At 45.2% G+C, this 25408-nt stretch overlaps 1 protein-coding gene across 5 annotated transcripts in view; it reads right to left on the minus strand.

The window, feature by feature from the left end:
- LOC130296034 (sialidase-like) overlaps positions 1 to 25408 on the minus strand; it is a 166124-nt gene that overhangs the window by 131277 nt on the left and 9439 nt on the right. For 3 of the 5 annotated variants that reach the window (XM_056547398.1, XM_056547399.1, XM_056547396.1), the window contains exon 2: positions 22275 to 22652. The exons of 1 other annotated variant lie outside the window; for it this stretch is intronic. In XM_056547398.1, coding sequence (XP_056403373.1) covers positions 22275 to 22309 — 35 coding nt within the window. In that variant the 5' untranslated portion in view covers positions 22310 to 22652. The remainder of the gene's footprint in view (positions 1 to 22274; positions 22653 to 25408) is intronic. One more of the 5 variants, XM_056547400.1, reaches the window with a different exon arrangement.

Consider the following 25408-nt stretch of genomic DNA (forward strand, 5'->3'; position numbering starts at 1 on the left):
TTATGGGCATTACCTACTGAGGGCACTACCTACAAGGTTCATTAACTACCTGGGGGGTAGTGGCCTTGTAACACTAATGAAGATCTGGTATGGATAAGTCACTCAACCTTCTGTAATGATTCAGCATTGATTTTATGATTCTCGCTCTTTTATTGATCGGGGTAAATTACTTGATTTGTCTTTCTACTTAAGTCAGTTCCCTCATTAGGATGGAGATAGGCCCAAATCGCCGGCTTGGAAACGCTTTTAATGGTGTGAATTCATCTGATCCAGGCCATAGTGGCAGTGGACTGACTTTTAAGATCTGAAGACTGTTGTCTGAACTAGGAGGGGTCAGTCCATTTATAAAGGGAGGATGAAGAGGATGTTTAGGTTACCTTAATTATGTTAAATAATGGTCTCAAAGATGAAAGCAACGTTCAGGGTAATCTGGTGTTGTCCAGAGGATGGGGTACTGACCAGCATTGCCCAGTTCCTCTTAAATTTAGGATAGTTATTGGAGTGGTCATGGGAAGCTTCTGGCCACAAGGAGGAGAGGCTGTTTTCTTGCATGAGCCATATGAATCAGAATGGGCATCTATCTGACGTTGTCTGAAGCCCAACATCCAGAGATGAACCCATGTTGGTCCTTGTGAGTCAGGACAGGACAAAGGCGATGAAGATGGCTGGCTAAGAGGGTGTGAAATCTTTAAGTTCAAGTTAAGGCCTAAAACGGTTTGAAAATCATGTAACATAGAACGTTATGGGCCTAATATAGTTTAGAGTAGTGAGAATGAAACTTTACCTATATGCAGTCCTCCTCCCCCAATCTTACACTTAGTAAAAAAGGTAGGGGATAAGTAACTGATCGCGGCGAGTCCGACCACTGGGCCCCCCATTATCTCTGGAATGGGACCCCGGCTCATGGGGGAGTATGTGCGGTAGATCGCACGCTCTCCATTCAATTCTATGAGAGCACCAAAGAGACCCGAGAGAAGCCCTTCGGCACTGCCATAGAAATTTAGGGATTGCATGCCATTTACCGCACGGGCTCCTCAATGAGAGCCGGGGTCACGTTGGACCGACCCCCCTCCCCCCGCTATCAGCTACTTATTCGCTATTCTGTAGATGGGGGATAAGTGATTTTTCACTGGACAACCTCTTTAATTTATTATTATTAATAATAATGATAATACGGTTATAATATGAATAGTAATAATAATACATATTTATTTATGTAGCACCAACAAATTAGACATTACAATAATAAGTAATTTTTCAAATAAGTGAGGTCCCGGCTTGCGAGAGCTTACAGTCTATGCAGAATGGGGCTGAGACAAAAGGTAGAAAGTGCTTTGTATGCTCAATGATCCTGTCACTGCCGTATGATAGTGGGGGGACCAATAAGAAAATGTTGAAGGCCTACTTTAAGAGGTGTGTCTTTAGGGCTCGTTCAAATCTGTGGATATTGGGTATAAGTCTGAGGGTTCAGGGTTTTGTATTGGAGAGAACAGGTGCAGCACGAGCAAAGTCTTGGAGATGGGAGTGAGCAGTAAGAATTATGATAGTTTTGGATCATTATCAACGCATAAAGCAGGTGTAGGATGGTAGAGTAGGAAGATGAGTTAGGGAGGTGCAGCCCTGGGGAGAGCTTTGTGGGTGAGAGAATTTAAAGGGGTACTTGGCCCCTAGACATATTATCCTCTATGCAAAGGATAGGGGATAAGATGTCTGCTCGCAGGGTCCGGCCGCTGGGGACCCCCAAAATCTCAGCTGCGCCACCCCAGACATCCGGTGCACGGAGCGAGCTTCGCTCCATGCTGGATGACTGGCAAGGCTGGGAGGAGGCTTGTGACGTCATGGTTACGCCCCGCTCGTGATGTCACGGCCATGCCTCCTCAATGGAAGTCTATGGGAAGGGGCGTGACGGCTGTCACGCCCCTTCCCATACACTTCCATTGAGGGGGCGCCGCCGTGACATCACGAGCGGGGTGCGGTCGTGACGTCACAAGCCTCCGGCACTCCAGTGCTGCACCCAACACTCCAAATGAATGCTGGGTGCAGCAGGGAGATTGCACGGGTCCCCAGCAGTGGGACCCCTGCAATCGGACATCTTATCCCCTATCCTTTGAATATTGGATAAGACATCTAGGGGTGGAGTACCCCTTTTAATTTTATTTTTGAATCCAATTTGCTATGGCACAAACAGACTGGAATATTAAGAAGGAAGTCTAAAGCCTTTGAGAAGACAAAGAAGTCCATTGGATTAATAACCCCCTCTGGTGCAGACTTCCACTTAGTCCCATAGACATTCATTGTGATCCGGCTGCTTAACTGTTAGTCGTCAATTTCTCCATTTCATTTCCATTGAGAACGGTCACGTCATTGACTTCTATTGACTGTCCTATTGGTTTTTCACAAGTTGTATCAAGTTAGAGATAAAGTGAACACATTTTGCGCAATCAATGAGTCTCTTGCGTAGAACGGGAAATCCGATGATTTACAACCAGTGTCTCTAATGGACCCATTCACCGATACGCCTGGTGTTGGGGTTCAAGTTCAATTGTTAAATGAGTCCTTAAGCGGCATCACTTTGTGATATAGAAAATCAATTGTAAAAAAATTGACTTCCATTATACGGCCCTTTTAGTGGTTTTAGCATTCAGTAAAATTAATAAAAATGTGTTCTTCTGATGATTCATTGAAATGGCCGGGAAAACCAGAAAAGGTCATTCTCATTATCTTCACAATTTAGATAAAGACTGTCTGGCGACTCCTCGGCTTTAAATCTTTCAAAATCCCCCATCATGGGTCACAGATTAGAATACCTATGCATGCTGCCACGTCTCGATTAGTGATGTAATTTATGAGCCGATACAAGGCTGAAAAGTAGCACGCTGAGAGATGATCTGATACTGTATATCAGAATATGGGGATAGAGCAATTATCTGGGGATTTATTCTGATGCCATTTTTGGAGTCTGGAAGGGTTCTTTTTTACCCTAGTATTAGGCTATTGGCATCAGCCTCATAAGGATTCTTGCCTTCCTCTGGATCAGCACAGTAGGGACACAATGGGGATATAGGTTGAATTTAAAGGGGTTATCCAACATAAGGTGACTTACATGGGCACTGTAATTAAAACAAATTTTTGGTATTGCACTCCTTATGGTAAATAAAAAATCTTTATAATGCACTTTGTTTTAAAAAAAATTTTTGAGTTTAAAAAAGCTGCCACTAGGTGTCTCCCAACTTGTCCAGAGCACATTTCCCCCCCCCCCCCATCTCTTGCACAGACTTTGGGCTCCTGCTGGCCTGGAAGAAGTCCAAAATCAGGAAATGAGGTGCTGAGGGTGTGTGTGTAGCCTTAGCCAATCATAGCTCATCTCACACTGAACTACTCTGGGCTCTGTGTGGCAGAGTGGGGGAGAAAGTTCTCCCCTGTATGGCTTCAGATGATGTCATGCCTGCTGAGGAACGCCCCTTCCCAGTCTGTGAATCTGAGTGATTGAGACTGAGCAGAAAATACAGAGCAATATCAAGGTAGAAAACGAAAAAATTATAAAAATAAAGGCAGGGGGGGGGTTATCATGATGGGAGCAATGAACTGGGAGGATTATAAAATTTAACAAGATCATGAGAGGTACTCGTCAAGTCTAATACAGTAATGGACATGCTTACCAAAGATTTGTGCTTTTATTGGTGGTAAATAACCATGTCCTGTGTCCCCCATCTGAGCTTGTTTTTGAGAACTGGCTACTTCATATTTCTGTGGCCTCCCTCACACTACAATACCCAGGATCCTTTGTTTCAAGGTGGGAGATGACTTATTTCCCTCCCACTTAACAGTTGCCCACCCATTGCAGCACAGCAAGATGTCTAGGGGTGGAGTACTCCTTTAATGGTTAAAGTTACCCTTTTATAGTGTTTTTGGAAGGGGGGTTTATAGCCACATTTATGCTGGATTAGAACAAACAAATGGTTACCTCAGACATCATAACAACCAATGGGAATTTCCATGACCCCGATTTCCATGACCCAACATCCCTACAACTATAGAGGGTACCCCAAAAAACCCAAAGCTATGAATCATTTACAAAATGAGTATTTCGCTGGATGAGAACATTTAGATGTCTCATTCCTCAGCTATAACAAACACGTTAGAGAAGAGTTGGTTGAAACTTCCGATTTCGGTGGGACCAACTAAGTGTCCATGGCTCGCCATGTTGGATTCCAAATATCCAATCCTTATGTTATTAGGTAGATAATCTGTGTTCAGAGGAATTTGATAGCAGCTTATACCTCCTTTATTTCATTCAGAACAGATGATTAGGGGGTAGTCAGGAGAGACTAATGAAAAAGCCCTAAAGACACACCTCTTATGTGTACAGCTGCCTTTAAAGGGGTACTCCGCCCCTAGACATCCATTCCTATACCTTATCCAAAGGATAAATTGTCTGATCGTGGGAGTCCCACCGCTGGGAACCCACGAAATCTCCCTGCTGCACCCGGCATTCGTTTAGAGCGTCGGGTGCAGCGCCGGAGGATCGTGACGTCACGGTCATGCCCCGTCCATGTCAGGAACTGTCCAGTCAATGGTGGGATTGTGACATCACGGTCACGCCCCGCTTGTGACGTCATGGCCATACCCCTCAATGCAAGTCTATGGGAGGGGACGTGATGGTTGGGGACGTGGCCGTGACCTCACGAGTGGGGCGTGACCGTGACACAATTCCACCATTGACTGGACAGTTCCTGACATGGACAGAGGTATCAGCAGAGAGTACTGTGGTCAGACTGGAAAGACTGTTGAGACCCAATTAGCTCCTAGCAGGCTATAACTACCCCTCCCCTTTACTACAATAAATAATTAAATAATAACTGACACAACAACAATTCAACTTTTCCGTGGGTGGGGATCGGCCACAGCTTTATTTATAAAATGACTTATATAAATAACAATTTAACTGTAACAAAGACACCGATTGGCTTCTTGCCAACCCGAGAGGTGCTGCCACACTGTCCTGTGTGGAGGTCTACCCCGGGTTAACCCCGCTTTTACCGTCTTCTTACCGCCACGGAGGAGACCAGTTAGCCCTACACTGGGCTCCGACCCCCACCCAAGAGACACTGGATAGCCAACACCTGGGGCCAACTCAGCCCCCGAACACACCCAACACATTTCCTCTCCAGGAAATCCGCCCAACACATTTCCTCTCCACCTTTGTTTTTGCATTTCTTTTTTTATTTATTTTTTATTCACTAACTCTTGTGTGAACTCATCTCTCAGACTCGCCCATACACCGAAGAGTGCCGCAGCACTCGCACCACCTTGCGGAAAGCCGCTCGCAAAACAAAAACACATATGGGAAACATCAAACTGGGCGAAAATAGCAACGCAACATGCAGATCGCCCGCGCCCCACGTGCTGCGCTACCCTCTCCGGAAACTAAGCCCTCTCCGCCGACACCGATACAAAAAGAGAGCGAATCCCAAACTCAGAACACCCAATCCTACAAAGAGAAGCCAAACCCAAAACAGACAATCGAGGGCGGGGAGCAAAAAAGAAAAAAAGGGGGGGGGGAGGCCCCCACCGCAGTCCAGTCAACAATAGGACGACAACCGGAAAAAACAGTCATTCGTGGACCCTCATGCAGCACAAGCTGTGTGTCCCAGATCGCCTAAGCAGTCTCGGACCGACGGACCTGAAAACGCACAAAATAAGCACCCAAAAAACACATCAGACACCCAAGTGCCATGGAAGGAGACAAGGAGAAAGAAAGTGCCCCATCCACCTAGCCCCGAAAAAAGCCAGCGCAAAACCTCGGATCAGAAAAAATGACGCAAAAGCGACAACCAAAAATCCGACCCACAGCCGCCACCAAGCGACCCAAAAAATGATAGGAAAAACCTGTCGCCGACAGCAAGGCCACCCGCTCGCGGGCCCAGCCCCTAGGCATACACCAACATCCCACCAACCGCAAAGCAGAAAAGAAAAATCTCCCCCCGCCATGCGGCAACCTCACCCCACTGGATCGCAGCACAGCGGGAAAGCCACCCAATTTTTTTTTTGCATTGAGTAGTAGGTGATTCACACGAACAGGTGAAGATACCCAGCGTCACATACTAAGAATGTTAATTGGATACATGCAGAATACAGCCCAAATCTCGAACCTCCTTGGATAGGAGACACAGCAGTTAACTTATTTTATCACAGCCTATCAAAACGAAATAGGAAATCAAACAGCAGAACCTTGTAGGTACAAAAAACAAATCCCCTATCCACAGACACAATTGGAACCTCCGGGACCCTCCTCCTCGACTGTAAACATCCCGGCCTCCACACCAACCCCAACCACTCGCAAGCGCCTCACCGTGAGTGCGACCAAGTCGCAGGAGCCACCAAAGCGGACCAAGAAATACACCACTCTCCTCGATGACCCACAGGCCAAAAGTTTAACCACAACACTGTATCACTCTGTCCTACCCCGGGACCCGAACTCGAGGTGGTCTCCCATTCCACAGCCACATGAGCAAACCTTCCGACTCCACCCGAGGGAGCAACCTCCGGAACCACTGCCAGAGAACGGGACAAAGCGTCAACACCCAATACTGACCCCAGGGAGTACAGCCGCAAAATAAACCTTAACTCCAAACAGCGAAGCACTAGGTGCAACAAGCCGAGCGCAGGAAGAAAGCCGAAAGAAAGAAATAATAGCAGTGACAACGCCCCAAATGTCAGACCGACAAAACGCCCCCGATCACTCAAATCGCACCCTAAAAAAGAAAAGCATCACACATATTAAAGCGCAACCAAGCGCAGGGGCCACGCCAACCCACACAGTACCGTTACAATTCGAGAACATGAGCTACCGAAGCAAGCACCCAAAGTCCCACAACCAACACCAAAGGAAAAAGCGCAAACAAAAACCCAAGCATGGCAGAAACCCACTGACACCCAGTAGTAGACCACCCTGCAGCACCACTGGAAAACCAAAACACCACACCAGCAACCAACCAAACCAGCCACACCTGGGAACAAAGCGAGCTCCCCATGAGCTGCAACGGGGGACTGAAAGCAGGCCTGTCCACTGCATTACACCTGAAAAACCCCAACCAACCGTAACATCAGCCCTTAGCGCACCAGGGGCACATATGCGGGGGCACAGATACCACACACCCTCGGCGGCCAGAGACAACCTGCAGGAAAAAACTCTGCCCAGAAACACATTCCACGTGGAACATTCAGTAAACCAGCAAGGACCTGAACCGGGGCACCTAGCGAGCCCTGAGGAAACCAAAACAGAGAAAACGCAATCACTCCCTGACCACAGGAAAGCAGCAAACCAACGCCAACACGGCATGCGGAACCCATGCTAATCTCCTCTGCATCGTTCCAATTCTAACATATGTGCTGCCGAAGCGAGCACAAAATATGGACGCTTCACAAATTTGCGTGTCAGCCTTGCAGCAACAAACCACACCCTAATAAGTGTAGAGCACAGGAGAATCACCCTCCGGAATACCACCACGAACAGAAGAACCCACACAGGCAAGACAAACGGAGACACGAGCGAAACCTATCCACCGCCACATCAGCCAAAGCACCCAGCACAACATACAGGAGTCCCATGCCTACAAGAGATTGGGCAAAACAGGAAAAAACATCAGACAGATACACTAGGACAAATGGAGCAGCGGATAGAGACTAAAACTTAAGATGGAGAGATAAACCAAACAAAGGGGGGAGAAAAACCCAAAGAAACAAAACCGTGACTGGGTGGCAGCCACCGATTCAGGAAAAGGAACAAGTCTCGGGAGCTAAGTCAGCAAAACCCCGGCCACCCAGAGCGTAAGGCCAAAAGACCACACATCCAAGCACTCACTGCAAAAATGATACCCTACCAAAGCACCCTGTCAAGAAGAGACGTACCCAACTCACAACCAGAGACCAACATAGACATAACACCCATATCCAAGACCCAAACTCAACAAACACACGGGACAAAAGGACGAACACTACACAGAACATAGCCATAAGCACACAAACCAGGGAAGGGGCCAAGCCCCACATCAGAACACTCACCAATTCCAGAAGATGGAGAAGCAAAACAGCTGGAGGAACCACTTCACCACCGCCGCAGGCGTGGGTCAAGGCACGCTGAAGACCGCCGGGTCGCGGGCACTCGGCCGCCGCCCGGAACGGCGCCGGAAACCACGCCGGGAAACCAGCAGTAGAGGACTCCAAGGGAGAACCCTTGCGGGAAGAACTGAAACACCTACTCCCTGCAAGTGAGCAGAAGGCCCAAAAAACACCGCCTGTGCCGCCTCCCAGGGCCAGAGCGAGAGCGGCGACAAATACGTCTATGCTCCCATCCGGCCCCAGAGGGAGAAGAGCAACACGAAATCAGGGGAGCACTCCCTACCCCTCCACGGGGGGCATTGGAGAGGCAGGAGGAAGGAGGACAGCAGCGGCAGCAGGGGGGGGGGGGGGTTGGGAACTCGGGGTGGAGAGGTGATGGGGAGGCGTGGGGGGGGGGGCGCAGTGGCTGCAAGAACCATGGGGAGCACTGGAAGAGCACGAGGAAAAAGGGGGGCAGCAGCAGCCACGGCAGCAGTGGGCAGGGGGAGAGTGCTAGTATGGTGGGAGTAAGGAGCCGGGCAAAGGAGTGGGGACGGTATGAGGGCTCATATAGTTGGCGTTGTGATGTGAAGCTGTCCGCAGTACCATTGTCGTTTTGATCGAGTTTGAGATCGCTGTTTATTCATATTTACGGTATAAAAAGGGGTCAAAAATACGCTATTTTGGACTGTGAAATTTATTTATTCAAGTAATATTATTATTTATTTATGTATTTTATTCGTTGATTGAATTATAAAAAAATTTTTTTTTTACACGCCTCAAATGACGATATATTTTTAATACTACGGACATGTATGCACGCGGCGATACCACACATGTGTATGTTTGTTGTAATATACAGTATTTTATGTATTGTTATTATTAATTTATTTTAATTTTTTTTATTTTTTATTATTATTATTTCTTTTTTCTTATTTTTAATTCTTATTATAATTATTAATTATTATTTTTTATTTATTTAGTTTTTTGTATGGGGAAAAGGGGGGTGATCAAACGTGTAATATTGCAAGGGTTAAACAATCTTTATTAACTTAACTATTCAAATCCTTTAACTTTTTTTTTAATTTATTTATTTTTTTTGCAATGTTATAGCTCCCCTAGGAGCTATAACACTGCACACACTGAACCTGACACCGATCACTTGCCGTGTATTAACATGGCAATGATCGGTGTTATCAATGATTGATTGCTCAAGCCTGAATTTCAGGCTTGGAGCAATCAATTGAGGAGCGGATGCGCAGGAGGCAGTGACCCTCCTGCAGCGTCCCAGCTGATCGGGACATCGCGATTTTATCGCGATGGTCCCGATCAGCCCGCTGAGCAGCCGGGATGCGTTCAATTACATTTTCAGACGCGGCGATCAACTCTGATCGCCGCGTCTAAAGAGGTAATGCCGGACATCTGCCAGATCGGCGATGTCCGGCATTAGCAGGGGTCCTGGTTGCTAATAGCAACTGGGACCCACCGGCTATAATGCGCGCTCACCTTGTGAGCGCGCATTATAGCTGGGGACGCGCAAATGGACGTTACTAAACATCCATTTGCGCAAAAGGGAGGGTTGAAACAGCAGCAACCACCGAGGGGCCGCCACCTCCAGAGCGGAGGGGACAACAGGGGGGGGGGGGGGGGTTAGGAGATGAAGAGGACCGCAACGGGGGGGGGGGGGGAGAAAGAGACGGACGGGGCAAAGAAGGAAATCAGAGCCTGCTCCAGGAGCACGCCCGGAGGAGGGATCAAAGCACAGGCAAGGGAGAGGGCAAAAGGACGGGACAAGGCTCACAGGGATTACAGTGGGAAGGGAGGGCAGGACTGATAAGAGGTCCGCCAGCACAGCCACAAGGGAGCATGCCAGCCCTCACCCTCCTGCTCCATCCGGGCCACAAATAAGGGGCAGAAACATACCCACCAGCAGCCAAAACTCCGGGTCCTGGGCAGATTGAAAGGGGGAAGGGAGGCACCACAGCTATAAATACCCAGGGGAGGGCCCCTGAAAGCCCGGGAAACTATTAAACCCCTGATTGGTGCACTCCTTCCCCCCCACCCATGGGACATACCACTATATTTACCCACAAGTTTTACAGGCGGGGGAGGGGGCTAAAAAAAACTTGCCTGTACATTTCTTAACCCCTTAACTGCTCACCAGTCAGGGGGCAAGCTAGTTATGCACAGCTTGCCCCTCCAGAAATACAACTTTCTCTGAAATACACAGCAGCTGATAAGTACTGGAAGGATTAGGATTTTTAAATAGAAGTAATGTACAAATCTGTTTGACTTTCTGCCACCAGTTGATTAAAAAAAAAAAAAAAACGCAGGGGAGAACCCCTTTAACTCAAAATCTAAGCCATCCCTCTGATGTCCTGATCCTTGGATGGCTTGCATTTTTGTTGTTGAGCTCATTTCAAATCTATTAAGCTTTTATCACACATTTACAACCATATACATGTAGAATATAGAATTACTTACCGTAATTGTAGGATTTATATGTTATTTTATATATCGTTTATATTTTGATTTTTTTTTCTCTTTCTTATATTTGCCCCATTACATTCGTAAATCACTTTCTCTATTTTTTCACAACCATTTTTAGTTAAACCAAGGATTTCACGGAAGCGTCTCACTCGCTGGGGACTCCATGTTTATTTCCAGCCTAGCTGGCTTAATCTGTCATAAATTGAACCGCCGAACTTTATTGCATGATTCAGCTCTCCAGTTGCAGATTCATGGGATTCTCATGAAATTGCTTAGATAAAAAATGAATAATTTACCATATGGCTTTCAGATGGAAGTATTAGGATGGTTATGGCCATAACCTTCAGCTGGGGCTTCAATCCAAAAGCCATCTGCTCTGTCCCAGGGCTCCTGACTGGTTTTATCTTCAGTTTTGTGACTATTATATTTTCTGCTTCGAGGGGTAGCTTGAAGCTCTTGGGCCCAAATGCAGAATCTGTAACAAGGTCTACCATGTAAGATTTAGGTGTCTTCTTATGAGACTTTAAAGGGGTACTCCGGCATTTAGACATCTTATCCCCTATCCAAAGGATAGGGGATAAGATGCCTGATCGTGGGGGTCCCGCCGCTGGGGACCCCGTGATCTTGCACTCCGCACCCCATTAAAGTCAGTCCCCGGAGCGTGTTCGCTCATAGGCTTGCATTGAGGGGGCGGAGCGTGATGTCACACGGGGGCGGAGCCGTGATGTCACAATGCTTCGGCCCCGTGATGGACAGTAATCAGACCCGGAGCGAACATGGGGTGCGGCGTGCAAGATCACGGGGGTCCCCAGCGACGGGACCCCCACGATCAGGCATCTTATCCCCTATCCTTAGGATAGGGGATAAGATGTCTAAGCGCCAGAGTGCCCCTTTAAGCCCCTCAGACACCAGGGCCCAGGTATCACAGCTATCTCAGATGTGCCCCTCCGCTGACATCATCTCCCTTCGGGTATACATATGACCCTGCTTATATGCCAGCAAAACAAGTCAGGCTGGAATTCTTGCGTCCTTAAAGGGGTACTCTAATGGAAAACTCTTTTTTTTTTTTCAAAATCAACTCGTTAAACAAATTTGTAAGTTACTTCTATCAAAAAAATCTTAATCCTTCCAGTACTTATCAGCTGCTGTATGCTACAGAGGAAGTTGTGTTGTTCTCTTCTGTCTGACCACAGGGCTCTCTGCTGACACCTCTGTCCATGTCAGGAACTGTCCAGAGCAGGAGAGATTTGCTATGGGGATTTGCTCCTACTATGGACAGTTCCTGACACAGATGTAGGTGTCAGCAGAGAGCACTGTGGTCAGACAGGAAAGAAATTAAAAAAGAAAACAACTTCCTGTCGAGCATACAGCAGGATTAAGATTTTTTAATAGAAGTAATTTACAAATCTGTTTAACTTTCTGAAGCCAGTTGATATGCAAAACAATTGTTTTCCACTGGAATACCCCTTTAAGGGGTTAAGTTCCTGCCTAGAATGGACCATACTCTCCTGAAGAGATTAAAGGGGTACTCCGGTGGAAAAATGTTTTTGGCAAATCAACTGGTGCCAGAAAGTTAAACAGATTTGTAAATTACTTCTATTTAAAAATCTTAACCCTTCTAGTACTTATCAGCTGCTGTATACTACAGATATACTACTGAGAAATTTGTGAATTTCTTTTCTGCCTGACAACAGTGCTCTCTACTGACACCTCTGTCCGTGTCAGGAACTGTCAGGTTAGAAGCAAATCCCCATAGAAAACCTCCTGTTCTGGACAGTTCCTGACACCGACAGAGGTGTCAGTAGAGAGCACTGTTGTCAGGCAGAAAAGAAATTCACAAATTTCTCTGTAGTATATCTGTAGTATACAGCAGCTGATAAGTACTAGAAGGGTTAAGATTTTTAAATAGAAGTAATTTACAAATCTGTTTAACTTTCTGGCACCAGTTGATTTGTCAAAAAAATACAAAAACAAAAAAAATTCCACCGGAGTTCCCCTTTAAGTTTATAATCCTGAGTTTACCTAAATGTTTGGCTACCTTGTAGGTTTGGGTTATGTTTTTTTTTTCTAAGCTGCTCAGGGACACAAGATTGAATTGGGAATTGTAAATGTTTATCTAGGTTCGGAATGGCGGCAGTGATACGGAGTTTAGTGTGTACCTAGGACTCTTTTTAATCATCATTTTCCGGTCTGGCGCAGATAGTGATTTTAAACTGTCTTATCACCACAATAAATCATGAGGCCGCCTGGATCAGGGCAAATTGGTGACAGGACTGCCATGTATAGTCTCCTAGGGACAACACAGGGAATAACAATGACTTCTCTAGAGAGGAAAACAAAGGATGTGCATTATTGGAATATCAATTGCTGTAAGTATATGTTACCATGCAGCTCAGCAAGCATCACATGACCCTCAGGGCCTGAACATGTGAGCAGCGGGCACAGGCTCCAGTCACAGCCTGGCACTTACTGCTATCAGAATATTCTGGTTGTAACTGTCCGCCTGGCAGGCCGGATGGTAGAAAATAGGTAATGGTTCCAATGTGTGGCTCCCCAGGGGGCCCTCTATCTATTGGGATCTAACAAGATAGGTGTGCAGCTTACAATAAAGAGATGTTGTGATGCTCTGCTCCCGGGGAGAGCTGGGGCTCCGTATCCTGCAGAGAGAGGATACGTTTTTCAGTCATTTTAAGTATGAGACATCGCCTTTAAATGGGCACTCTCATTAAAACGAATTTTTGCTATTGCACTCCTTATGGTTAATAAAAAATATTTCTAATATACTTTGTTAAAAAAAAAATGAAGTTTTCTATGTTTTATTTGTGCTTAAAAAAGCTCAAGAGCACATTTTCCCGTCTCATACACAGACTTAGGACCGAAGCCCAAACACAGAAAGTGCAGCCTGGAGTGCTGAGGGGGGGGGGTGTCCAACCAACAGCATATGGCAGTTTAGTGTGAGAGGAGCTGTGATTGGATGAGGCTGGACACACACACCCTCAGCACTCCAGGCTGCACTTTCTGTGTTTGGGCTTCATTCCAAATCTGTGTATTAGATGGGGGAAAATGTGCTCTTGAGCTTTTTTAAGCACAAATAAAACATAGAATTTTTTTTTAACCCCTTAAAGGGGTACTCCGGCGCTTAGACATCTTATCCCCTATCCAAAGGATAGGGGATAAGATGCCTGATCGTGGGGGTCCCGCCGCTGGGGACCCCCGTGATCTTGCACGCTGCACCCTGTTAAAATCAGTCCTCGGAGCGTGTTCGCCTTCAAAAAATCATAACTCTTTCATATTTTCATCCACAGACTAGTATGAGGGCTTGTGTTTTGCGCGACCAGTTGTCCGTTGTAATGCCATCACTCACTTTACCATAAAATGTATGGCGCAACCAAAAAATTACTATTTGTGTGGGGAAATTAAAAAGAAAACGGCAATTTAGCAAATTTTGGAAGGTTTCGTTTTCACGCCGTACAATTTACGGTAAAAATTACATATGTTCTTTATTCTTTGGATCATTCCGATTAAAATGATACCAATGATAATATACTTTTCTATTACTGTTGCGCTTAACAAAAATCGCAAACTTTTTAACCAAATTAGCACGTTTAAAATCCCCCTATTTTGAAGACCTATAACTTTTTCATTTTTTCGTATAAGCGGCGGTATGAGGGCTCATTTTTTGCGCCATGATCTGTACTTTTTATTGATACCATATTTGCTTATATAAAACTTTTTTTAATAAAACATTATGAAAAAAACAGCTATTCAGGACTTTTTTTCTTTTACGTTCACGTCGTTGACTGTACGGAATCATTAACATTTTATTTTAATAGTTCAGATCATTACGCATGCCGCGATACCAAATATGTATATAAAATATTTTTTGTTACACTTTTTGGGGGTGAAATAGAGAAAATGGGACAATTTACGTTTTTATTGGGGGAGGGGGTTTTTCAAATTTTTTTAACTTTCATTTTTTTACTTTTTTTACTTATACTTTTACACTTTAATAGTCCCCATAGGGACTGTTCAGTGCTATGTATAGGTCATAGCACTGATCAGTGTTATCGGTCATCTTCTGCTCTGGTCTACTCGATCGCAGACCAGAGCAGAAGACCCGTGGAAGGCAGCGGAGGCAGGTGAGGGGACCTCCGGCTGCCACGCTGGATGATCGGATCGCCGCGGCAGCGCTGCGGGCGATCCGATCAACCATTCAAAGTACCACGATGCTGCAGATGCCGTGATCTGTATTGCTCACGGCATCTGAGGGGTTAATGGCGGACATCCGCGCGATCGCGGATGTCCTCCATTACAGACAGGTCCCTGGCTGCTTGCCATTACAGGCGGGACCTGCCGCTCATGACGCGAGCATCGCTCCGATGCTCACGGTTATGCATAGGACGTAAATGTACTTCCTGGTGCGTTAAGTACCAGGACGTACATTTACGTCCTGCGTCGTTAAGAGGTTAAAACAATGTATATTAGAAATGTTTTTTATTTACCATAAGGAGTGCAATAGCAAAAATTAGTTTTAATGAGAGTGACCCTTTAAAGGGTACCTCTCATCAAATAAACTTTTGATATATTTTAGATGAATGAATGTTGAATAATTTTCCAATAGCATGTTAATGAAAAATATGCTTCTTTCTATTGTATTTTTCCCGATCAGTCCTGTCAGCAAGCATTTCTGACTCATGCTGGAGTCCTAAACACTCAGAGCTGCCAGCCTGCTTTGTTCATGAGTCTGAAATGCTTGCTGCCAGGACTGGTAGGGAGACCCCTAGTGGTCATTTCTTCAAAGTGGAAAATTAAATAGAAAGAAGCAGATTTTTTAATAACATGCAATTGTAAAGTTATTCTGCAGACATTAATCTATAATATATCAAAAGTTTTTTTGATGAGAGGTACCCTTTAAGGCTGCATTCACACTATATAATTTATCCAGGTGAAAATTCCAATTGCAGTGGCAGCCACCAATATCAATCAGCATTAGGACCGAGCGGACCTGCGCCATCCTCATTGACAGCAATGCAGTCTGTGCAGAATTCAGCCAATAGAATGAACATGCTCATTCTTTCGACAGGTTCCAAATCCAAAAACAAAGAAAACATAGAAAAACAAGCTATTCTGAAAGAATCCCTAGGTAGTGTGACATGGTAATAATTCAAATAAATATTTAGGATGAATAGAAGCGATTTGTTATGTGATTAAAAAATAAATTTATTAAAATAGAATAGAAATAGAAATGCCTGTACAATATTATCTGATCCCACAGGGCCCTACTAGTTATGTAATTGTGTGTATATATATATATATATATATATATATATATATATATATATATAATTGTTTAGCTGTCAATGATAAGTTGATGTAGACAATAAAATCTTTTTTAAAGATCAACATCTCAAAAATACATAAATACAAATAGCTTCTCCTATGATCCAGAAACGTCTAAGAAATGACTCCATTTGCTGGGTAACAAAAATAGCATAGTCATTACAATAGGGTGCAAGGAGCCGGTGAAGATAAATGTGACAGTCTCTTTCAAATAGTGATATAATATATAATATAAATGATAATAAAGTCTTATCACATCTTAGGATATAAGTGCAGAGTAAGCTATGTGCAGGGAAATATATGTTCAAGTACAATAGTGATTCTCCAGTGATTACTGTCCTCAATGGGACTCTATGTCCCTATTATATGTAGCTGTGTTGAAATACTGGATGTTAAATGGGCACTGTCATCAACATTATTTTTTGATATGTTGTAGTACATATGTACTACAACATATCTCTAATATATTAGAATTTTTATTTTATTTTTTATTAACATGTTAAAATTTATGTTTGAAAACCGGCCACTAGGGGTCTCCCTCCCTCCTAGTGGCCGGCGGCAGGCTGGCGTGACGTCACGCCTGAAAAAGGACTGATGCGGCCGGGCATCGGTCCTTTTTCATCCAGCCAGCCTGCGCTCGCTCCCTGCCTGTCAATTAGACTCCCTGGCCTGACACGCCGGCCCCGCCTTCCGCACATTGAGCCGCTGCTGCTGCCGGACTCTGCAGTGTGTATGTGAGAGCGGGGATCATGATTTTAAATGGGGAGAGCGGGGCTCAGGGTTTTAACAACGGGGGGGGGGGGGGAGGGAACGGGGTAGTTCGCCAGAATTTATTGTTTTCAACACGGGGGGGGGGGGGGGGGGGTTAATGGGGTAGCGCGGCAGCATTTATTGTTTTCAACACGGGGTGCCTCCAGCTGTTTTACCACTGCAACTCCCAGCATGCCCTGACAGCCATTAGATGTCAGGGCAAGCTGGGAGTTGTAGTGGTGAAACAGCTGGAGGCACCCTGTATAGATGAAGTAAGGGCGGAAGTCCCCCCCAGCAGGCATCAGTGACGTGGTGCTTGCTGGGGAAGTCTGCCTGGTAGTGAGCACACTACCAGGCAGACAAAAAGGTATTTTTAATATAGTAAAAAAAAAAATTTAAAGCAGGGAGGGGGTTAGGGATAGATGGGCAATAGGCAGGGACAGAAAAAAAAAAAGATGGTGGGAGCTACCCTTTAAAAACTTTATCATCATGTGCTCCAGTGTGAAGATGCTGCTGTTACTGCTCCTGCCTCTTGATGTTGCGGTGGAAGAGGGAGCGTTGACTCAGCAGAGAGTGGACCTCCATTTGGCCAGTGTTTTCTGTTGGCAGACCGTGGCAAGCTGGCTGCTTAGGTCATCCCTATAAAAAAAAAAAAAAATTATTAGCCTCTTTTTCGGAAGTTCCCCAATTTTGGCTTCATACCGAATGTCTGAGTGTGTGGTTATCCAGTACTTATCTCTTTCCTTCATGAGCACAATACACTTGTCACTGACAGCAAGCAGTAGAGGACTAGTGGAAGCATTAGACAATGGACAGCAGGCAGCGGTGGGCTAGTGATACTTCTAGCCAGGCCTTGTGATGTCGTTCATTATCGTTAGGAGTTGAATTCCTAAACTCGGGTCCTGGGCATGTCTTGCTTTCTGTTTTCAGACATGCAACAGGATTGGTGTCTCAAAGTACTTAAAGGGGTTTTCCACTATAAGATGATTTTAGTACATACCTGATAGACAGTAATGGACATGCTTTGGAAGGATCTGTGCTTGTTTTGGGCTAAATGGCTATGTTGTGAGATTACCATAACACTTTGGCTATCTTTTTGTGAACTGGGTATTTCCTGTTGGAGTTCAGTCTCTAAAACTACACATCCCATAGGTAAAGTTACATTCCTCCTTCCCACACATCAGCCACCCCACCCATTGAAACACAAACGAGCTTCATCCACGCAGTGTTTTCTAACCAGGGAGCCTAGAGCAGTTTAAAATGGATCTCTCTCCCACCCAGCAGTCACTCCACCCATTAAAGCAGGACTGGCTCCCTTTGCACATCTGGCTAGTGATGTCACGTCTCAACGCACTGCAACCTGGGAAAAGCCGAGACCTGAGTAATTTTGTGTGCTGTTAAAAATAACTGGGCGTAAATCACAGAAGAATTGTGAGACCACTGTCACACACAGGCACAGACACTATATTATGAATTACACTAACTTTACAGCACCTGTAGCACAGTCACATAAAATTTTTTTTTTGAATACTCCTTAAAGGGGTACTCCCACCCTAGACATCTTATCCCCTATGCAAAGGATAGGGGATAAGATGTCTGATCTCGGGGGTCCCGCCGCTGGGGACCCCCACAGTATTGCATGCGGCACCCACCTGTTTTTTGTACGGAAGCGCTGGAGGGGCTGAGTCGCGACTATGGGATTGGAAGTCCGTGATGTCAGGACTCCACCCCCGTGTGATGTCACACCTGTCCCCTCAATGCAAGTCTATGGGAGGGGGCGTGACGGCTGTTCCCGTAGTCGCGACTCAGACCCTCCAGCGCTTCCGGACAAAAAACAGGTGGGTACCGCATGCAATACTGCGGGACCCCCTAGATCAGACATCTTATCCCTTATACTTTGGATAGGGGATAAGATGTCTAGGGTGGGAGTACCCCTTTAAAGAAGAAATAGCTATTGTAAACTAAAAAATTTGGAAAAATGATAAAAAAATTCTCCCTTTTTGGAGTTGCAACAGGATTGGTGTCTCAAAATAGAGAGAAAAAATAGCTTTTGTATGAAAAGCCGAAAAAAACTATACTTTTTTTGAATCATGGGCTCTGTCTGTGAAGGCCTGGCTGGTAGTAACAAGTGGACAACAGGCAGTGGTGGACAAGTACTAGTAGTAGCAAGAGGAAAACAGGCAGTGGTGCTAAAAGTAGCAAAAGCAGACAGCAGGTAGTGGTGGACTGCTGGTAGTTGTAGTAGCTAGGGGACAGCAGGGGTGGTGGATAAGTGCTAGATGTAGTCAGCAGACAGCAGGGGTGGCAGACTAGTGCTAGTTGTAGTCAGCTGACAGCAGGCAGTGGTGGACTAGCCAAAACTGGCAAACTTCAGCCAAATCTTCAGCAAGCCATTTTTTTCCCAGTGTTCTGAGCGAGACCAGTTTTGCTGGGCTTTGCTCACTCATGTCTAATACCATCTGTATAGTTGTTATATCTGACTTTCAGATACAGTTGGTTCAAGGTTTTTTGTTTATATCCATATCACTTGTTGTGACCATAATGATTTTATTGTTTTATATATAAAAAAAGGAATAACACCCACCATCCACTAAGCACATTTCATAATCTACTAGAGAAGGGGTAAAAAGTTAACCCAGAAATGCGTTAACCTCCATTTGCCATGGCAGCCCGAGGCCTTACGTAGCCTTCCACTGCTGCCGGGGATCGATAGAGCATGCCTGTCCATGAAATGGCCAACAATGCTTCCTTTCAATTACAACAAGAACAGATCAGAGACATTGTGAGAACTTTAAAACTTAGGGATACAGCAGGCAAAGAAAGAGGGAAAGGGAAATTTGTTCATAAAGAAATTAAATGACACATATCCAACCAGAGAGAAAATAAGCCCCAAACATTGGTGATACAATGTTTAAGACTTATTTATATAAAATATGGTAAAATTGTAACGGTTAATAATTTTTTGTAACAGTTAATAATATTTAGTAACATTGTAACGGTTAATATTTAGTAACATTGTAATGTGTAATAATATTTAGGAACATTGTAACGGTTAATAATATTTAGGAACATTGTGACGGTTAATAATATTTAGTTACATAGTAATGGTTAATAATATTTTGTAACATAGTAATGGTTAATAATATTTAGTAACATTGTAACATTTAAAGGGGTACTCCGGTGAAAACTTTTTTCTTTTAAATCAACTGGTGGCAGAAAGTTAAACATATTTGTAAATTACTTCTATTAAAAAATCTTAATCCTTCCAGTACTTATTAGCTGCTGAATGCTACAGAGGAAATTCCTTTCTTTTTGGAACACTGATGACATCACGAGCACAGTGCTCTCTGCTGACATCTCTGTCCCTTTTAGCAACCATGCATAACAGATGTATGCTAAGGGAAGCATGGTGGCTCAGTGGTTAGCACTGCTGCCTTGCAGTGCTGGGGCCTTGGGTTCAAACCCCACTAAGGACAACAATAAATAAAGCGTTATTATTATTATAATAGCGTCAGCAGAGAGAATTGTGCTCGTGATGTCATCAGAGAGCATTCCAAGAAGAAAAGAATTTCCTCTATAGTATTCAGCAGCTAATAAGTACATGAATGATTAAGATTTTTTAATAGAAGTAATTTACAAATATATTTAACTTTCTGCCACCAGTTGATTTAAAAGAAAAAACATTTTCACCGGAGTACCCCTTTAATAATATTTAGTAACATAGTAATGGTTAATAATATTTTGTAACATAGTAACGGTTAATAATATTTAGTAACATAGTAATGGTTAATAATATTTAGTAACATTGTAACATTTAATAATATTTAGTAACATTGTAAAGTTTAATATTTAGGAACATTGTAACGTTTAATAATATTTAGTAACATTGTGACGGTTAATAATATTTAGGAACATAGTAATTGTAAGGATCCGGACTGGTAGCAGGAAGCGGTACTGGAAGTGGTTCCCCTGTGTCAGTGAGGGATTGGCGTGGACCGTACCGGAGGATCGGTTCTAAGTAGTTGCTGGTTTTCACCAGAGCCCGCCGCAAAGCGGGATGGACTTGCTGCGGCGGTAACTATCAGGTCGTGTCCTCCGGTAGCGGCTCAACCTCACTAACTGCTGAGACAGGCGTAGTATAGAAGGGACAGGCAGAGGCGTAGTCAGACATAGCAAAAGGTCAGGGCAGGCAGCACAGATTCTATGGCAGTAGTCGTTAGCAACGGGTTCGGCAACAGGCAAGGAGTACACAGAAAACGCTTTCTCTTGGGCACAAAGGCAACAAAGATCCGGCAAGGGGAGGAAGGGGCAGGATACATTTATATGGACAGCTGTTATTGGATTGGGCCAGGCACCAATCAATGGTTCACTGGCCCTCTAAATTTTACACAGCCGGCGCGCGCGCGCCCTATAGTGCAGGGACGCGCACGCCGGGAACCACGGGACCGGGGTGCCGAGGAGAGAGTCAGAGCGGGTGCAGGTAAGTGAGGATGGGACGCGGGACGCGCGTGGGGACATCCCGCAGCGCGGACCACGTCCCCGCCGGTGACAGAAACAGAGTGTCCCCGGTCAGTCTCACCGGGGCACTCTGCGGGGACAAACGCAGTGAGCGCTCCGGTCCAGGAGCAGGGGCCGGATCGCTCAGCGTTACAGTAATGGTTAATAATATTTAGTAACATTGAATAATATTTAGTATTTAATATTTAACATTGTAAAGTTTAATATTTAGGAACATTGTAACGTTTAATAATATTTAGTAACATTGTGACGATTAATAATATTTAGGAACATTGTAATGGTTAATAATATTTAGGAACATTGTGACGGTTAATAATATTTAGGAACATTGTAACGGTTCATAATATTTAGGAACATTGTAACGGTTAATAATATTTAGTAACATAGTGACTGTTAATAATATTTAGTAACATTTAATAATATTTAGTAACATTGTAATATTTAATAATATTTAGTAACATAGTGACGGTTAATAATATTTAGTAACATTGTAAAGTTTAATATTTAGGAACATTGTAACGTTTAATAATATTTAGTAACATTTAATAATATTTAGTAACATTGTAACATTTAATAATATTTAGTAACATTGTAATGGTTAATAATATTTAGGAACATTGTGATGGTTAATAATATTTAGTAACATTTAATAATATTTAGTAACATTGTAATATTTAATAATATTTAGTAACATTGTGACAGTTAATATTTAGTAACATTGTAACATTTAATAATATTTAGTAACATAGTGACGGTTAATATTTAGTAACATTGTAACATTTAATAATATTTAGTAACATAGTGACGGTTAATAATATTTAGTAACATTGTAACATTTAATAATGTTTAGTAACATTTAATAATATTTAGTAACATAGTGACGGTTAATAATATTTAGTAACATAGTGACGGTTAATAATATTTAGTAACATAGTGACGGTTAATAATATTTAGTAACATTGTAACATTTAATAATATTTAGTAACATTTAATAATATTTAGTAACATAGTGACGGTTAATAATATTTAGTAACATTGTAACATTTTATAATTCTTAGTAACATTGTATCTGGTGCCTGGGGAGGATCAGGTGCCGTCTGGCGGGTGACATGCCCCTGTGGGTGACTTTTGGCCGCTGGTCCTTCTGCTGCGCTGGATTGGGGCCACTTCATCCTCCGGAACAAGAGGTTAGGCTCCTGAGGAGAGGTAATTGCCGGCAGCACTCGAGCAGCGTGAAGTGGTCAGTGAAGTGCACATTAGTCGCTCCCTCATCAGCATATGCTTCATGGATCCACCACCCTGCTCAGACAAAAACTACCGCTGGGCCACAGGCCGCTCGCATTAACCCTCTCCTGGCCTTCTCCTTTTTGCAGCCTTGGTTAGAATCCTTTATGTATTGTCAGAAGGTGAGACTGCCGATGGGGTATTAGTGTTATCTATAATGAGAGTCAGACCTGAAGGATATAAGAGGGAATTACTTAAACAGCAGCTTATTAATACAATGGTAATATACGAGGCTGAGAGGCCTAAGTAACGTGACAGTAGAATAAAAGGGGCCAATATAGCCCAGTGGTGTCTGATGTGTGGCCCTCCAGCTGTTACAAGACTACAATTCACAGCATGCTGGGAGTTGTACCATATTTTTCGTCCTATAGGATGCACCGGCGTATAAGACGCACCCAATTTTTAGGGGCAAAATCTAAAAAAATAAAGATTTTGAACCCAATAGTGGTCTTCAACCTGCGGACCTCCAGATGTTGCAAAACTACAACTCCCAGCATGCCCGGACAGCCGTTGGCTGTCCGGGCATGCTGGGAGTTGTAGTTTTGCAACATCTGGAGGTCCGCAGATTGAAGACCACTGCAGGAGGAGGTAATACTTGTTACGCCGAGCGCTCCGGGTCCCCGCTCCTCCCCGGAGCGCTCGCTTCACTCTCGCTACCGCAGCGCTCCGGGCAGCTCCACTGACCCGGTGCGCTGCGATACCGTCTCCAGCCGGGATGCGATTCGCGATGCGGGTGGCGCCCGCTCGCGATGCGCATCCCGGCTCCCGTACCTGACTCGCTCTCCGTCTGTCCTGTCCCGGCGCGCGCAGCCCCGCTCCCTAGGGCGCGCGCGCGCCGGGTCTCTGCGATTTAAAGGGCCACTGCGCCGCTGATTGGCGCAGTGGTTCCAATTAGTGTGTTCACCTGTGCACTCCCTATTTATACCTCACTTCCCCTTCACTCCCTCGCCGGATCTTGTTGCCATTGTGCCAGTGAAAGCGTTTCCTTGTGTGTTCCTAGCCTGTGTTCCAGACCTCCTGCCGTTGCCCCTGACTACGATCCTTGCTGCCTGCCCCGACCTTCTGCTACGTCCGACCTTGCTTCTGTCTACTCCCTTGTACCGCGCCTATCTTCAGCAGCCAGAGAGGTTGAGCCGTTGCTAGTGGATACGACCTGGTCACTACCGCCGCAGCAAGACCATCCCGCTTTGCGGCGGGCTCTGGTGAAAACCAGTAGTGACTTAGAACCGGTCCACTAGCACGGTCCACGCCAATCCCTCTCTGGCACAGAGGATCCACCTCCTGCCAGCCGGCATCGTGACAGTAGATCCGGCCATGGATCCCGCTGATGTACCTCTGCCAGATGTCGCTGACCTCACTACGGTGGTCGCCCAGCACTCACAACAGATAGCGCAACAAGGCCACGAGCTGTCTCAACTGACCGTGATGCTACAGCAGCTGCTACCACAGCTTCAGCAATCATCTCCTCCGCCAGCTCCTGCACCTCCTCCGCAGCGAGTGGCCGCCTCAGGCCTACGACTATCCTTGCCGGATAAATTTGATGGGGACTCTAAGTTTTGCCGTGGCTTTCTTTCACAATGTTCCCTGCACTTGGAGATGATGTCGGACCAGTTTCCTACTGAAAGGTCTAAGGTGGCTTTCGTAGTCAGCCTTCTGTCTGGAAAAGCTCTGTCATGGGCCACACCGCTCTGGGACCGCAATGACCCTGTCACTGCCTCTGTACACTCCTTCTTCTCGGAATTTCGTAGTGTCTTTGAGGAACCTGCCCGAGCCTCTTCTGCTGAGACTGCCCTGTTGAACCTGGTCCAGGGTAATTCTTCCGTTGGCGAGTACGCCCTACAATTCCGTACTCTTGCTTCAGAACTATCCTGGAATAATGAGGCCCTCTGCGCGACCTTTAAAAAAGGCCTATCCAGCAACATTAAAGATGTTCTGGCCGCACGAGAAATCCCTGCTAATCTACATGAACTCATTCATCTTGCCACTCGCATTGACATGCGTTTTTCCGAAAGGCGTCAGGAGCTCCGCCAGGATATGGACTTTGTTCGCACGAGGCGTTTTTTCTCCCCGGCTCCTCTCTCCTCTGGTCCTCTGCAATCCGTTCCTGGGCCTCCCGCCGTGGAGGCTATGCAAGTTGACCGGTCTAGCCTGACACCTCAAGAGAGGACACGACGCCGCATGGAGAATCTCTGCCTGTACTGTGCCAGTACCGAACACTTCCTGAAGGATTGTCCTATCCGTCCTCCCCGCCTGGAAAGACGTACGCTGACTCCGCACAAAGGTGAAACAGTCCTTGAAGTCAACTCCGCTTCTCCACGTCTTACTGTGCCTGTGCGGATATCTACCTCTACCTTCTCCTTCTCCACTAAGGCCTTCTTGGACTCCGGATCTGCAGGAAACTTTATTTTGGCCTCTCTCATCAACAGGTTCAACATCCCAGTGACCAGTCTCGCCAGACCTCTCTACATCAATTGCGTTAACAATGAAAGATTGGACTGTGCCGTGCGTTACCGCACGGAACCCCTCCTAATGTGCATTGGACCTCACCACGAAAGAATTGAGTTTTTGGTCCTCTCCAATTGCACTTCCGAAATTCTCCTTGGACTACCCTGGCTTCAACACCATTCCCCAACCCTGGATTGGTCCACTGGGGAGATCAAGAGTTGGGGTCCCTCTTGTTCCAAGGACTGCCTTAAACCAGTTCCCAGTACTCCTTGCCGTGACCCTGTGGTTCCCCCTGTAACCGGTCTCCCTAAGGCCTATATGGACTTTGCGGATGTTTTTTGCAAAAAACAAGCTGAGACTTTACCTCCTCACAGGCCTTATGACTGTCCTATTGACCTCCTCCCGGGCACTACTCCACCCCGGGGTAGAATTTATCCTCTCTCTGTCCCAGAGACTCTTGCTATGTCTGAGTATATCCAGG

The sequence above is a fragment of the Hyla sarda genome, chromosome 1 (genome assembly GCF_029499605.1).
Source record: "Hyla sarda isolate aHylSar1 chromosome 1, aHylSar1.hap1, whole genome shotgun sequence".
Lineage (NCBI taxonomy): Eukaryota > Metazoa > Chordata > Amphibia > Anura > Hylidae > Hyla > Hyla sarda.